This window comes from Plecotus auritus (genome assembly GCF_963455305.1).
Source record: "Plecotus auritus genome assembly, chromosome: 8".
NCBI lineage: Eukaryota > Metazoa > Chordata > Mammalia > Chiroptera > Vespertilionidae > Plecotus > Plecotus auritus.
Window position 1 is genome coordinate 156671561 of NC_137782.1, and position 15207 is coordinate 156686767.

General features: G+C 39.1%; 1 protein-coding gene across 1 annotated transcript in view; it reads left to right on the plus strand.

Moving 5' to 3' along the window:
• The window catches only part of PRKD3 (protein kinase D3), a 66039-nt gene that overhangs the window by 15666 nt on the left and 35166 nt on the right, over window positions 1-15207 (plus strand). Inside the window, exons 3-5 of the mRNA XM_080685197.1 lie at window positions 8496-8634; window positions 10258-10389; window positions 11329-11486. Of these exons, the coding sequence (XP_080541323.1) occupies window positions 8496-8634; window positions 10258-10389; window positions 11329-11486 (429 nt within the window). The remainder of the gene's footprint in view (window positions 1-8495; window positions 8635-10257; window positions 10390-11328; window positions 11487-15207) is intronic.

Below are 15207 nucleotides of genomic sequence, written 5' to 3' on the forward strand. Positions count from 1 at the left end.
CCCACCCCCATGTACTGGCCTCTAGTAATAAATGTAAATGCATACCATAAAAAGTAACTTCTCTGAAATGGTTATTAAAAGATAAGATGATCTGTTTTTTATTCATGAAGCCATCTTTAATGTAAAAACAAAAAAAGAGTTTGAAGTGGGCAAAGAGAGCTTATAAGAGGTGGGAATTTGATAACTTTATGATGAAATTCTATTAAATTTCCATATGGACTAGGAAAAGACTTCATTTTGCACAGTCAGGAGGAGTCATTGGCACAGTCTGTAGAAAGCAAATCAAGAAAAGCCTGGGGGAATTTGGAAAGAGGCTAAATTAAAGGCCTATTTTGCTTCTACCCTGATGGCTCTTGCTATTTCTTTCATTTTCTCTTTTAATCAAGGCTGAGGTAAGCTAGAGAAGGAAATATGGGCATGTCTAGTTTTCAGAGGGTTGTCAACTTCCACATTTTCCAGTCTCTGTACTCTTGACTCCCTTATTCCCTATAGTAGTGTTTCTTAACTTTAGCACTATGGACATTTTGGGTTAGTTTTGTTTTGTGGGCTGTCTTGTGCATTGTAGGCTGTTTAGCAGCATCTCTGGCCTTTATCCATTGGCTGCTAGATGTCAGGTTGTAATAACCAAAAGTGTCTCAAGACATGGCCACATATCTTCTGCGGTGGGGGGGGAGAGGGGGGGAGGAGTAATATTGCTCCAATTGAGAACAACTGCCCTAGGGAAATAAACTAAATATAGTAATCCTCACTTAACATTGTTGATAGATTCTGTGACTTTATTATTATTTTTAAAATTCTCACCTGAGGATATGTTTTGGGATTTTTTTTTTTTTGCATTTTTAAAATTTAAATTCTTTATTGTTTAAAGTATTACATATGTCTCCTTTTTACCCCATTGACCTCTCCTCGGCCGTTCCCACCCCCCAGCACATGCCCTCACCCCCCTACTGTCTGTGTCCATGGGATATGCTTATATGCATGCATACAAGTCCTTTGGTTGATCTCTTACACCCTCCCCCACCCCCCTGGTTCCCTCTGAGGTTAGATGGTCTATTTGTTGCTTCTATGTCTCTGGATCTATTTTTGTTCATCAGTTTCTGTTTTTCATGTTATTCCACAAATGGGTGAGATCATGTGATATTTATCTTTCTCCGACTGGCTTATTTCGCTTAGCATAATGTTCTCCAGTTCCATCCATGCTGTTGTAAATGGTAAGAGTTCCTTGTTTTTCACAGCAGCATAGTATTCCATTGTGTAGATGTACCACAGTTTTTTAATCCACTCATCTGATGATGGGCACTTAGGGTGTTTCCAAATCTTAGCTATGGTAAATTGTGCCGCTATGAACATAGGGCTGCATATATCCTTTCTGATTGGTGTTTCTGATTTCTTGGGATATATTCCTAGAAGTGGGATTACTGGGTCAAATGGGAGTTCCACTTTTATTTTTTTGAGGAATCTCCATACTGTTCTCCACAGTGGCTGTACCAGTCTGCCTTCCCACCAGCAGTGCAGGAGGGTTCCTTTTTCTCCACATCCTCTCCAGCGCTTGTCGTTTGTTGATTTGTTGATGATAGCCATTCTGACAGGTGTGAGATGGTACCGCATTGTCGTTTTGATTTGCATCTCTTGGATAATTAGTGACTTTGAGCATGTTTTCATATGTCTGTTGGCCTCTGTTTGTCCTCTTTCGAAAAGTGTCTATTTAGGTCCTTTGCCCATTTTTTGATTGGATTGTTTATCTTTCATTTGTTAAATTGTATGAGTTTACTGTAAAGTTTGGAGATTAAACCCTTATCAGAAATAACATTGGCAAATACGTTCTCCCATGCAGTGGTCTTTCTTGTTGTTTTGTTGATGGTTTCTTTTGCTGTGCAGAAGCTTATTTTGATGTAGTCCCATTTGTTTATTTTCTCCTTAGTTTCCATCGTCCTAGAAGCTGTATTGGTAAAGATATTGCTACAACATATGTCTGATATTTTGCTGCCTATGGATCCTTCTAAGATTTTTATAGTTTCCCATCTTACATTTCAGTCCTTTATCCATTTTGAGTTTATTTTTGTGTATGGTGTAAGTTGGTAGTCTAGTTTCATTTTTGTGTGTGTATCTGTCCAATTTTTCCAACACCATTTATTGAAGAGACTTTCTTGACTCCATTGTATGCTCTTGCCTCCTTTGTCATATATTAATTAAACATAATGGCTTAGGTCAGTTTCTGGGTTTTCTGTTCTCTTCCATTGGTCTATATGTCTGTTCTTGTGCCAGTACCAGGCAGTTTTGAGAACAGTGGCTTTGTAATATAGCTTGATATCTGGTATTGTGATCCCTCCAACTTTGTTCTTCTTTCTCAGGATTGCTGTGGCTATTCAGGGTCTTTTTATATTCCATATGAATTTTTGGAAAGTTCTAGGTCTGTGAAATATGCCATTGGTATTTTAATGGGGATTGCATTGAAACTATAGTGTAGATTGCTTTGGGTAAGGTAGACATTTTAATGATGTTGATTCTACCAATCCATGAACACGGAATATTATTCCATTTGTTTATGTCTTCCTCTATCTCTTTTTTTCAATGTCCTGTAGTTTTCCGAGTATTGGTCTTTTACCTCCTTAGTTAAGTTTATTCCTAGGTATCTTACTTTTTTTTGTTGCAATGGTAAATGGGATTGCTTTTTTAGTTTCTCTTTCTGTGAGTTCATTATTAGTATATAAAAAAGCCATAGATTTCTGGGTGTTAATTTTGTATCCTTCTACATTGCCAGATTCATTTATTAAGTCTACTGAGGATATGTTTTATAGATTTTTGTTTGAGAAAGAGAGAGAGAGAAACATCAATGTGAAAGAGACACATCAATCGGTTGTCTTCCGTATGCATACTGACGAGGGATTGACTCCCCAACCTAGGTATATGCCCTGATTGGGAATTGAACCCATAACCCTTTGGTGTACGCCTTTTGGTGCACGTGACTGCACTCCAACCAACTGAGCGCTTACCTTCTTCCAGTTACCTTGTACTTTCACTTTCACTTTTTCTCCATGGAAACCCTGCTTCTCTTTTTTTATGATTCTACTTAAATATCACTATTAAAGTGGTATTCCACCTTTCCAGTTCAAGTTCTTTACCCCATCTTCTAGAATTTTGTTCATTTTTTATTTTTAGCATTTCCCTTATGTTGTATGTTAGTGTTTATTTTAGTCTTCCTATTATTACATTCTAAGTTCCTGGAAGACAAGGACCATTTTGTCTGTATAAACCACAGGTCCATGTGCAAAATGAGAATTTTTAAAATGAGTTTTATTTATACAAATATTTTTAGAGATTTTTATAATGATGGAATGTGGAATCCTTTCTTTTTTGAAAATATATTTTTATTGATTTCACTGAGGAAGGGAGATGGATGGGGAGATAGAAACATCAAGATAGAAACATCATTGATCGGTTCCTTCCTGCATGCTCCACATTGGGGATTGTGCCCTGACTGGGAATCAAACTGTGACCTCCTGGTTCATAGGTCGACACTCAGCCATTGAGCCATGCCGGCTGGGCTGGAATCCTTTCTTACTAATCCTTGAAAATTGTCGCAACCTGCCAAAACCAGTTTGGCTCAGTGGATAGAGCATCGGCCTGCGGACTGAAGGGTCCCAGGTTCGATTCCGGTCAAGGGCATGTATCTTGGTTGCGGGCACATCCCCAGTGGGAGGTGTGCAGGAGGCAGCCGATCATCGATGTTTCTAGCTCTCTATCCCTCTCCCTTCCTCTCTGTAAAATATCAATAAAATATATTTTAAAAAAAAAAAGAAAAGAAAATTGTCGCAACCAAGTTACAGGGATGTTTTATACTCCATTAGATGTTGTAGAACTTAATAATAAAATTTTAATTTTAAAGTTATTTAATAAAAAAATTTTTGATTCTCTATTTTCATTCTTATCTTTTCCATAGAAAATTTTTATAGTGTTAGATATATGTTTAAAGCATATTATGGAGTTTTATAAATATTAATGCAACATCCCTGCACTAAGTGCAGTTATAGTTAGTGGAACACTTTCAGGCCATTCAGTGCAGGCCAGTGACGTACTATATAGCTTACTAAAGAGTATTTTTTTAAAAATATATTTTATTGATTTTTTACAGAGAGGAAAGGAGAGGGATAGAGAGTTAGAAACATCGATGAGAAACATTGATCAGCTGCCTCCTGCACACCTCCTACTGGGGTTGTGCCCGCAACCAAGGTACATGCCCTTGACCGGAATCGAACCCGGGACCTTTCAGTCCGCAGGCTGACGCTCTATCCACTGAGCCAAACTGGTTTCGGCTAAAGAATATTTTATAGGAGCAAAAATGAGAGCATACAATTGTAAATTAACTAAAGAAATTTGAAATATCTAGAGCAGCATTTCCCAAGGCAAATGGTCTCTTTTTTTAATTGATTTAAAATTTAAACAGTTATTTTGTAAAATAAGCACTTAAAATTTTCTCTTAAATAATTTTATTAACTACAAATAATTTTAGAACACATACTTTTATATTTTAGTCCTTGGTTTATTAAACACCAAAGTATCGAAGCACTGTAGTCACAAAATGTAGACGCATTGAAATAATATGCTGAGGGCAAATGCAAACAGATCTGTAAGTCTCCTGCTATGGCCAAAAGTTATTTTGTTTTATTTTTTTAAATAAATCTTTATTGTTCAGATTATTACAGGTGTTCCTCTCCCCCCCCTTAGCTCCCCTCCACCTGATTACCCACCCCACCCGTGCCCTTACCCCCCGCCACTGTCTTCATCCATAGGTGTAAGATTTTTGTCCAATCTCTTCCCGCACCCCTCACACCCCCTTCCCCCTGAGAATTGTCAGTCCACTCCCTTTCTATCTCCCTGATTCTATTATATTCATCAGTCCATTCTGTTCATCAGATTTTTTATTCACTTGATTTTTAGATTCACTTGTTGGTAGGTATGTATTTGTTGTCATTTTGTTGTTCATAATTTTTATCTTTACCTTTTTCTTCTTCCTCTTCTTAAAGAATGCCCTTCAGCATTTCGTGTAATCCTGGTTTGGTGGTGATGAACTCCTTTAGCTTTTTCTTTTCTGTGAAGCTCTTTATCTGACCTTCAGTTCTGAATAATAGCTTTGCTGGGTAGAGTAATCTTGGTTGTAGGTTCTTGCTGTTCATCACTTTGAATATTTCTTGCCACTCCCTTCTGGCCTGCATAGTTTCTGTTGAGAAATCAGCTGACAGTCATATGGGTACTCCCTTGTAGGTAACTAACTGTTTTTCTCTTGCTGCTTTTAATATTTTCTCTTTGTCTTTCGCCCTTGGCATTTTGATTATGATGTGTCTTGGTGTGGCCCTCTTTGGATTCTTTTTGTTTGGGGTTCTCTGTGCTTCCTGGACTTGTAAGTCTATTTCTTTCACCAGGTAGGGAAAGTTTTCTGTCATTATTTCTTCTAATAGGTTTTCAATATTTTGCTCTCTCTCTCCTTCTGGCACCCCAAAAATTTGGATGTTGGTACGCTTAAAGTTGTCCCAGAGGCTCCTTACACTATCTTCATATTTTTGGATTCTTTTTTCTTTTTGTTTTTCTGGTTGGGTGTTTTTTGTTTCCTCATATTTCAGATCTTTGGTTTGATTCTTGCAGTCCTTTGATCTACAGTTGAATTTCTGTATATTCTTTATTTCAGACAGTGTATGCTTAATTTCTGACTGGTGCTTTTCCATTTTTTTTTTTTTTTTTTTTTTTTTTTTTGGCATTCTCATTAAGGTCCTTGAAGGTCTCACTAAGCTCTTTGGAGGTCTCATCAAGTTTCTTGGCGGTTTTTAGATGATTCTTGAGTAACTTTATAAATGTGGTTTTGAACTCTATGTCCAGTAGTTTGCTTTCCTCCATTTCTTTCATTCGTCACATGTTTCTTTGTCTCCGCATTTTGCTGCTTTCCTGTGTTGATGGAGTAGTTTTCTGTAGTAGGTGACCAGTGGTTCAGCCTATCACCTGAGGTGGACACTCTTGGTGCACCCCTTTGTGGGCTGAGTGCAAAGTCTTGGTGTAGATAAGCCTTGATTGCTGTTGGTACACTGGGAGGAACTGACCTCCAGGCCAATTGGCTGTGAGGACCCACTGTGTCTATAATGGAAGAACTGCTGTGCTGGAGACATGCTTATGGGGCAGGACTTGCTTCAGTAGGGCTTGGTGCTCACTGAGTCTGCCTCTTGAATGTGTCACTTATGGATGTGAGGAGTTGAAATCTGGTGTTGTCTCAGACTGACCACTAAATACACTAGTTTCTGGATCTCCTATGGGGTACAGGTCAGCTACTGTCTGTGGCCACCCAGCAGGAGCTACACCGAGAACTACAGTTTTCTCCTCTTTACTTGGGGTTTGGAGGTTTTGGAGCTGTCTGACCAGAGTTGCAGTTTGTTAGGTTAAGCTGCGATAGGGCAGACCCTTTATATGCAAAAGCCACTGCGTGGAGCTTGGGTGGGTTTGTAGATTGTGCGGGGCGAGGTCTCAGGGAGTCACTAGGCTAGGGCGTGGCAAACAGTGGTGGCTGCCAGTCAGCCGTCTGTGCCTCTCCGCATTTCCAAGTCCCCACATCCCGCTTCCCATCGCAGTAAACAATGATTGCTGCGCGCACCTCTGCAAGAAAGCCACCCTCACTTTCCGACCTGATGGCAGACAGTCCAGCTTCTCCCCGTAGGAGTTTGGGTCCCCAGCGTCTCCCCAGAAACTGGAGTTCAGAGTAATCGGGAGCTTGTCTCCCTTCGGGTTGAAAAAAGCAGTGCACCCAGTCGCCCGCTGCCAGCCCAATTCACGTGCCTCCATACCTCAGCTTTTCAGCGCTTATGCACGTCTCAATGCTCTTTTCTCTTTCCTTCTAGTTGTAGAACTTCCACTCAGCCAGCTTTCCCGTGGTTCTGGGTGATAGACATTTTGTCTTTTAGTTGTAGTTTTGAAATGGTTGTGCGAGGCAACAATTTAGGTGTTTACCTATGCCGCCATCTTGGTTCGGATCTCTTGTTTTGTTTTTTAAGGATACCATAATGAATCATGTATTTGTAATACAGTGAATAGATTAAAGAAAACATTGGATAAATGCTAGAGCCTACATATGCTTATAGAAAAAATATTGGATTTTTAGAACTTTGTGACTGTGGTTTGGGAATTGTTGACCTACCAGCACTATTCAATTTACTATGATGATGGAAGTGTTCTATATCTGCACTGTTCAAAATGGTAGCCAGTAGCTAAGGTGGCTGTTGAGCACATGAAGTGTGGCTAGAGTGACTGAGGAACTAAACTTCTAATTTTATTGATTTTAATTAAATTTAAGTAACTGCATGTGGCTAGTATCTAATCATCGAGGAAGCTCATTTCTAGAGTGCAAGAAAGACTACTTATGTTTCTGGTTATCTAAGATTAGAATAGCAATAAGTTCAAACTTATATTCTCCATCAGTAACTGAATGAAGAAATCCTATATTTCTAAGAGACGTGTGTTTTAAGATAATCAGTAATTATATTTGTTCACTTTTTTATTTTGAACTTGAAAATTAACCAGGATGCTTAAGTACACGATCAGTCTTGTAGATATTAGTAGAATTGTTAGCAAATAGATAGTATTAGGCTAAAAACTACATTTAAAATTCTTTCATAAGATGGAGACATCATAATAATATAAGGCCAAGAGGCATCACAACCAAAATAACCAAACGACCAGTCACCAGGAGGTGCATGGAGCACCTCTCGGCCATAACGACCTAACAACCAGTCACTATGACGCCCATGGTGGCCGGCAAACTGGCCTGCCTGTCTGCCCCTGATCAGACTCTCCCACCCCGATCAAGAGCCAGGCCTGCTGGCCAAATACCCCCTCCCAACCCTCCCCCTGGCTGGCCATGTACCCGATGGGCCCCCACCATCCTGATCGGCCCCAGCCCCTCCCCCCGGCTGGCCCCACCCCTGAAAACCCCCCCACCCCAATTGGGGGCGGGGATGACTGGCCAGTCTCTTGCAGCCCCTCCCCCTGCCCAGCCCCACCCCAGATTGGCCCCCCCACCCTGATCAGGGGCAGGGCCAGCTGGCCAACCACCCATGGCCCTTCCCCCAGGCTGCTGGTCCCCGATTGGCACCCCCCACCTACCCTATTCGGTCGGGGGGCAGCCGGCCCATCACCCACAGCCCCTCCCGATGGCTGGCCCCACCCCCACTCGGCCCCCCAACCCCAATCGGGGGCAGGGCTTGCTGGCCAATTGTCTGCAACCTCTTCCCCCAGCTGGCCCGACCCTGGTAGGGGGCCCCAATCAGGCCCTGATCCAGGCAGGCCGGCTGGCCAACCTCTTGCTATCTCCTCCTCCTGACAGGCCCAGCCCCGATCCACCCTGATTGGAGCCGGGCTGGCTGGACCTCACCCGTGCAAGAATTCGTGCACTGGGCCTCTAGTTTACTTATAAAAGCAGAAAGCTATGTGTATACTGATATAACACTATTTTCCTGCAGTTTCCAGAGTGTGGATTCTTTGGCATGTATGACAAAATTCTTCTCTTTCGCCATGACATGAACTCAGAAAATATTTTGCAGCTGATTACCTCAGCAGATGAAATACATGAAGGAGACCTAGTAGAAGTTGTTCTTTCAGGTAAGTAAATAGCTTCTTTTATTTTGTCCCCCCCTCCCTTTTATTTTCCCCACCTAAATGCTATGTTCCATTATACTTTGTCTTTGTACTATAGTTGCTTATTTCTTTCAATAATGGTTACCACATAATTTTTACTTTCAGAAAGATTGTATCATAGATGAGAACTAGGAAAATAATCCCTGAATTACTTGAGTATTACTAAGCTAAGACGATTATCAATTGAACTAGAAGAGAAATATACTCTTCTTTGAGCCAAAGAAATAAAATAATTACACTAAAATTCTATTCCCTTTTTCCCATTTTTGTAAAGAGTATAAAAGAAAAGAATTGGGGTTCAGAAAAGAAAATGAGAAAAATAAGAGAAGTAATGAAGATGTGGAAGAGGCAACTGCAATGCTGGGTGTTTCCATGATTTAAATAATGCTTCTTTCCTTGTCCTCAGTGGCCATTTTTTTTTACCTCTCTCCTTTCCCTCTTTCACCCATTCTTGCCATTCATTGTTCCTTAGCTCCTGCGATTTCAGATCTCATCCAGTAACAGATAGGCAGGATTGTTAGTGAGGAGTGTAAAGGAACAAAGAATGCATATAGTAGGCTTGCAAAACACCTTGTTTGGCAGGGACTGAGGGAGGGAGGGAGGGAGGGAGGGAGGGAGGGAGGGAGGGAGGGAGGGAGGGAAAGCATGAGAGGAAGGAACGGAAGGAAGAGATGGAGAAGGAAGGGAAGGAAAGAAAGGAAAGCCAGCCAAAAGTCCAGAGTCCTGCCACCAGTTTTTCCTCTTCAAGCTCATTTTTACAGCCCGTTTTCGAGATCCTCTCTGAGCATCACCTTTCCTTATTAGTCCCTGATCCTTCCAGTTCATCTAGTACCTACATTTATCATTCATCTGCTGTACCACAACCCCAATCATCTATACACTTCTTAGTCCTTGTCTTCCTCTTCACTTGGAGGAGCTTTACTCCCTGTCCTCCCTGGAGGTCATGTTCACATCCAATCCTTCTTTGTTACAGACCCTTCATCAGGCCACTGTGGATACTAATGACTTGCAGGTGTAGTTGAGATGATGTCTTCTGGTAGATGTGTCTACTGTTCATTTGCTTATAGAGGGGAAAGGAGACTCTTTCTTAACCACTTAGGACTATGGAGAACAGACAAAAAGCATATCCTGAGAACTTAAGTTAGAACTGAGTACATTTCTCACAGGAACATTGCTATAAATTGAGGTCACGTTCCACAAATTTATTTATTTATTTGTTTGGTTTTATTTTAGCATTCTATTTCTCGGTGTATTATAAGTTAAACCGTTTTTAATTGGCTAAAATAGACCTAACAACTGCTTAAAATCCAGTCTTGTCACTTTGAGAAAAGGCTTTTGGAGGTCAAAATATCTACCTATAGGACCTGCTTTTGGAGTTGAAATTAATTGAAGCTGATGAACTTCCTAAAATAGAGTTAAAAAGCCACAGTATTAGATGCTAAAAATATTTTATATTTATGGTCAGATGAAACTTTCAGAGAAAAAAATGATTCTATACTTAGACATAAATGAACATGACCAACATTCCTAAGCTCATAGCAAGTATAAGTATAATAAGGTTTATTTAATATTTTTCTTTTTTAATAGCTTTGGCCACAGTAGAAGACTTCCAGATTCGTCCACATACTCTCTATGTACATTCTTACAAAGCTCCTACTTTTTGTGATTATTGTGGTGAGATGCTCTGGGGACTGGTACGTCAGGGTCTGAAATGTGAAGGTATGTGTTCTAAATGTTGTATCATTTGAAATAGGATTTCACATTTGCATTCTCTAATCATCAACGAAAGAATAAGATCAGTAGTTGGTGACTAGGTAGTAACCCAGGTTTAGAATTGGAGAGATCTAGACTTTGGTCTTTCCTCTGCCACTTATTGGGTCATATTCTTGGGCAACTTACTAAACCTCTTAGGATCACTTCTCTGTAAAATGTATTCTCCACTGGTTTCATGAAGAGGAAATAGTTAAATGAGGTAATATGGGTAAAATTCTTGGCACTAAATAGTGGCTAAATGATATTAACTTCCTTATTCTCTTCTTAAAACAATGTTTTACATGCAACAACAAAGTTGTTATAAATTATAATTGCTAGGGAATAGGATGAGGTGCCGAATTCTGTTTAAGAAACTGTAAAGTGAAGGATCAATGAAATTGTTTTGTAAAGGGCTAGAGTAAATATTTTAAGGTTTGCTGGCCATATGTTCTCTATCGAAACTACTTAACTCTGCTGTTATAGTGTGAAAAAAAATTGAGCATGTTATATTGCTGTGTTCCAATAAAATTCTTCATGAACACTGAAATTTGAATTTCATATAATTTTCAAATGTCTTGGGAAGGATTTGGTACACAGGCCATAGTTTGTTGAAGTGCTTTAAGCCCAGTAATTCTCAAACTTTACCATGCATCAGAATCACCTCAAGGACTGATTTGCTAGCTTCTGGTTCAATAGGTCTAGGGTAGAGCTCAGTAATTTACATTTTTAACAAATTCTCAGGTGATGCCATACTTGGGGACCACAGCTCAAGAACTACCATTCTACTAACTTGATCTTTCTAAATAAACCTGCTTACACATTTCCTGTTTTTGAATTTGTTAGCTTCCATTTAGCCTGTTGTTTGGGTTCTTAATTTTTTTTTTTAACCTTTTAAAATATATTTAGGCTGTGGATTAAATTATCATAAACGTTGTGCCTTCAAGATTCCAAATAACTGTAGTGGAGTAAGAAAGAGGCGTCTGTCAAATGTGTCTCTACCAGGACCTGGCCTCTCAGTGCCAAGACCTCTACAAACAGAATGTGTTGCCCTTCCCACTGAAGAGGTACGTATTCTAAGGTAATAGAATGGCACTGTACTAGGTATTCCTTAGGTTGTACAGGATATATGACATCATTTTAGAACATAAGTTTTATGCTAAAGAATAGTAAGATTCTTACAGTTAAGAAGCTTAAAATGTGTTATGGAGACGGCTTACCAGTAGTAATGAACTGCATTTTGTATACTTTGGGATCACATTATCAGTTGGACCTCACCGCATTAGTCTCTTGACCAGTATCCTGACACCTGTTCTCCATACTTTGCTTCATGTTACATACTACATATGGACCACCTTATCACATTACAGCTTAATACACAACTCCTGACTAGAAAACTTTTATATATTCTATGTTTCTGACATCTGTACTATTCAGCATTCCCTGAACACATCCTTGCTCCTCCTATCTTTGTTCTTCTCTATTCTACATGTTTTTTCTCGGCCTAGCTCAACAGCTACCTTTCCTGATTTTCCCCTTACTACCCAGAAGTTATTTTATTTTCTGAATGCCATAGCACTTTTCAGACCTTCTAATGGTATGTATAGTATTTGTATACTGGACTGTCCTCAAGGAGTTTATGATCTATTTAAAGAAAGCAATGCTCATTTCCATGACCAGCACAATACCTGATACTTAGTAGTTATACTCAGTGATGAATGAATGTGTGAGTGCCCCCACTGATCCTCACAGTATCCCAGTAAGATATAGCAGTACATCTGTATACCATGAGACAGTTGAGACTCAGAATGATCAAGTGACTTCACTGAAGTCAGAGCAAATTAGTAAGTGCTCTTAGAACTAAATACAGAACTGTTTTTTTTTCCTAAAAATTAAAAAGTATATATTTTTTTTATTGATATCAGAGAGGAAGGGAGAGAAAGAAACATCAATGATGAGAGAGAATCATTGATCAGCTGCCTCGTGCACGCCCCCTACTGGGGATCAAGGCTACAACCCAGGCATGTGCCCTGACCAGGAATCGAACCGTGACCTCCTGGTTCATAGGTCGACGCTCAACCGCTGAGCCACGCCAGCAGGGCAGAACTGATTATTTTTAAATCAGTGATTTTTTCTTATATATTGTATCACTCAAGTATAAAGGTAGAGGATCAGGGAAGAAAGCAATAACTTTCTTGTTCATTTGATAGTACTTAAAATGATTTCCATTCATAATTTAGTTGCTTCTATAATCCCCTTGGTCTTCTGTAAATTAATGCTAAAATCAAGCCTTTGGGCTGTTTTCTTGATGCCCTAGTCACTATATTTTGTAAACTGAGGCACCAGAGTAAAAGCTCCTGAAATTTTTTTCACAAAAAATCCCATATTTCTATATTGCTTAGCCCTAGTTTGAGATTTTTAAAGTAGAGGACTGCTATTGCATAAAGAACTGAGAACAGTGAGTTCTAAAGATATGCAAGAGCTTGGAAAAAGATTGGTAATAGCAAAGCTAGTGCATTTTATACAAGAACTGCACAGGAAACTTAGCTAGGAATGGGGACTGCAGGATAGAGATACGTTCTTTTTAAGAGTCCTACAAATGATATTGGTCTGCCAGCTACCCTTAGTTGGAATTACTAGATTAGGAAATGACAGGACAGAGCAGATGAATAAGGCATTACGTTGTAATTCATTAGTTTATATTTTATCCTGAAGATGAAAATTTAAAATTCCATAAGGACGTATCAGAAGTAGAGTATACGTTTGAATTGGTTAGATTGTGCGGAGTATTTTACAACAGGTAGAAATTGTAGAGTAAAATGTCAGTCCACGCATGCAGTCTCACAAAGGAAGGAGGTACAGTAAAAGAGCTCAGGGAGGAAAATCAGGGAAGGAAGAGTGGGAAAAGAGGACACTCTAGGAATAAAGGAGATGGCAGTGAGGAGAGGGAAACAACCTCAAATCTGAACCTAGGATAGAGAGAAATTAACTCTCAAGTGGCTACACAGTAAGAGCCTCCTAAGTTCTCATGTGCCAGACTCCCTGCTGTGGCACAGTCCTTGCACACTTGTTCTGTACCATGTCCCAAATACCGCAATCCCAGCAGGACCTGACAAAAGGCAATCACTAACTGGCTATTTGCGTATGAAGAGATGTGTTAGCTGGAAGCTTTTTGATGACTGCTTCAATTTCTTCCATAGTTATTAGCCTATTGAGATGTTTAGAATCTTCCTGATTGAGTTTGGAAGGTTGTATTTTTCTAGGAATATGTCCATTTCCTCCAGGTTGTCTAGTTTGTTAGAATAGAGTTGTTCATAGTATTTTTTAACAATCCTTAGTATTTCTTTGGGGTCTGTTGTTATTTCGCCTCTTCCATTTCTGATTTTGTTTATTTGGGTCCTCTCTCTTTGCTTCTTGGTGAGCCAGGCTAGAGGTTCATTAATCTTGTTTATCCTTTCAAAGAACCGGCTTTTGGTTTCATTGATCTTTTGTATTGTTTTTTTTGGTCTCTATGTCATGAAGGGATGTGTTAGGAAAATTCTTCCTTATAGGGATATCTCAATATATTTGATGATGACCTGTTAATTAGTCTTATTCCATCTTGTGTGTTTTAAACTTGAGACACACTGAAAGTGGTAGAAGCAGAAGCAAGAAGTAGTGTTGAGTCACCACTAGAAAAGGGAGCCAAGGATGAACAAAGGCCTAAAACATCTGTTTCTGGTTCCTGTTGGCTCTTTGTTAGCTTTGCAGAAGCTGTGGTGGTCCTTTTGCTGAAGGTGCTCCGAATATAGCAATATGGATGAAGGGTGTGTGGGGGGTGGGGACAGACTAGAGCAGGACACCTTGGACAAATAAAGCATACAAGTTTGGTTTGGATTTTAACATTCTTTTTGTACTTTTCTTAAACTACTTCATAATTCATTTTAGAAAATTTCTGGCTACACATTAGTGAAAAACTATACCTCAGAGGCTGTATTTGTGTTATTTTTACAGTGCTCTCCTCCATTCAGCTGTGCTTTTCTTTTTTCTTCTCCTACTTTCTTCAAAAAAAATCTTTTTCTCGCCCTCCTTTTATTTCTCCCTTACACTTCTCTATCTCTTGGTTCTTCTAGTTTCTTTTCCTTCTGTTGGTTGAATATATCAATATAGAATAACTCAACTTTTCTGAATTACAGACATGACTAGTTATAGAAAGCATGTGAAAGATCTCAGACCTCAGTTCTAGCAGTGAAGATGCAAGCAGCTACAACAAAATATGTAATACATCTAGAAAGTAGTTAGGTATTTGGTTTTGTGCTTAAAAACATGGACTATATTCATTTTTATATCCCCATACATACTATAGCCTGGCCTACAGTAATCAATGAACATTGAATGAATGGAATGAGCCACATTGAACTGACATGTAATTTAATATGATTATTTCTTTTGAATATATAGAAAGAGCCATAGTTGCAAAAATCCACTTATTCCTCAGGTTACACAAAAATTTTTAATCAGCTCCTTCTTTAATTTTTCTTGCTCAAAAAAAGAAAAAGTGTAAATAACTGAAAAACATTTAAATATCAAGGAACTTCGTAAAGCATAATTACTGGAGGTAAAGTTGTTTTAATTAGTTTTATGTCTGCCATGTATATCATCATTAATTAAACTTAAATTTTTACACACATATTTTAGTATTAAAATAAATTTGAAAAAATAATTTGTTTTGAAATATTTTCAGACATTGTGTTCAGTAATTTAACATGAATATCAATAACACTTTCTGTATTTATTTGCTTTTCCCAT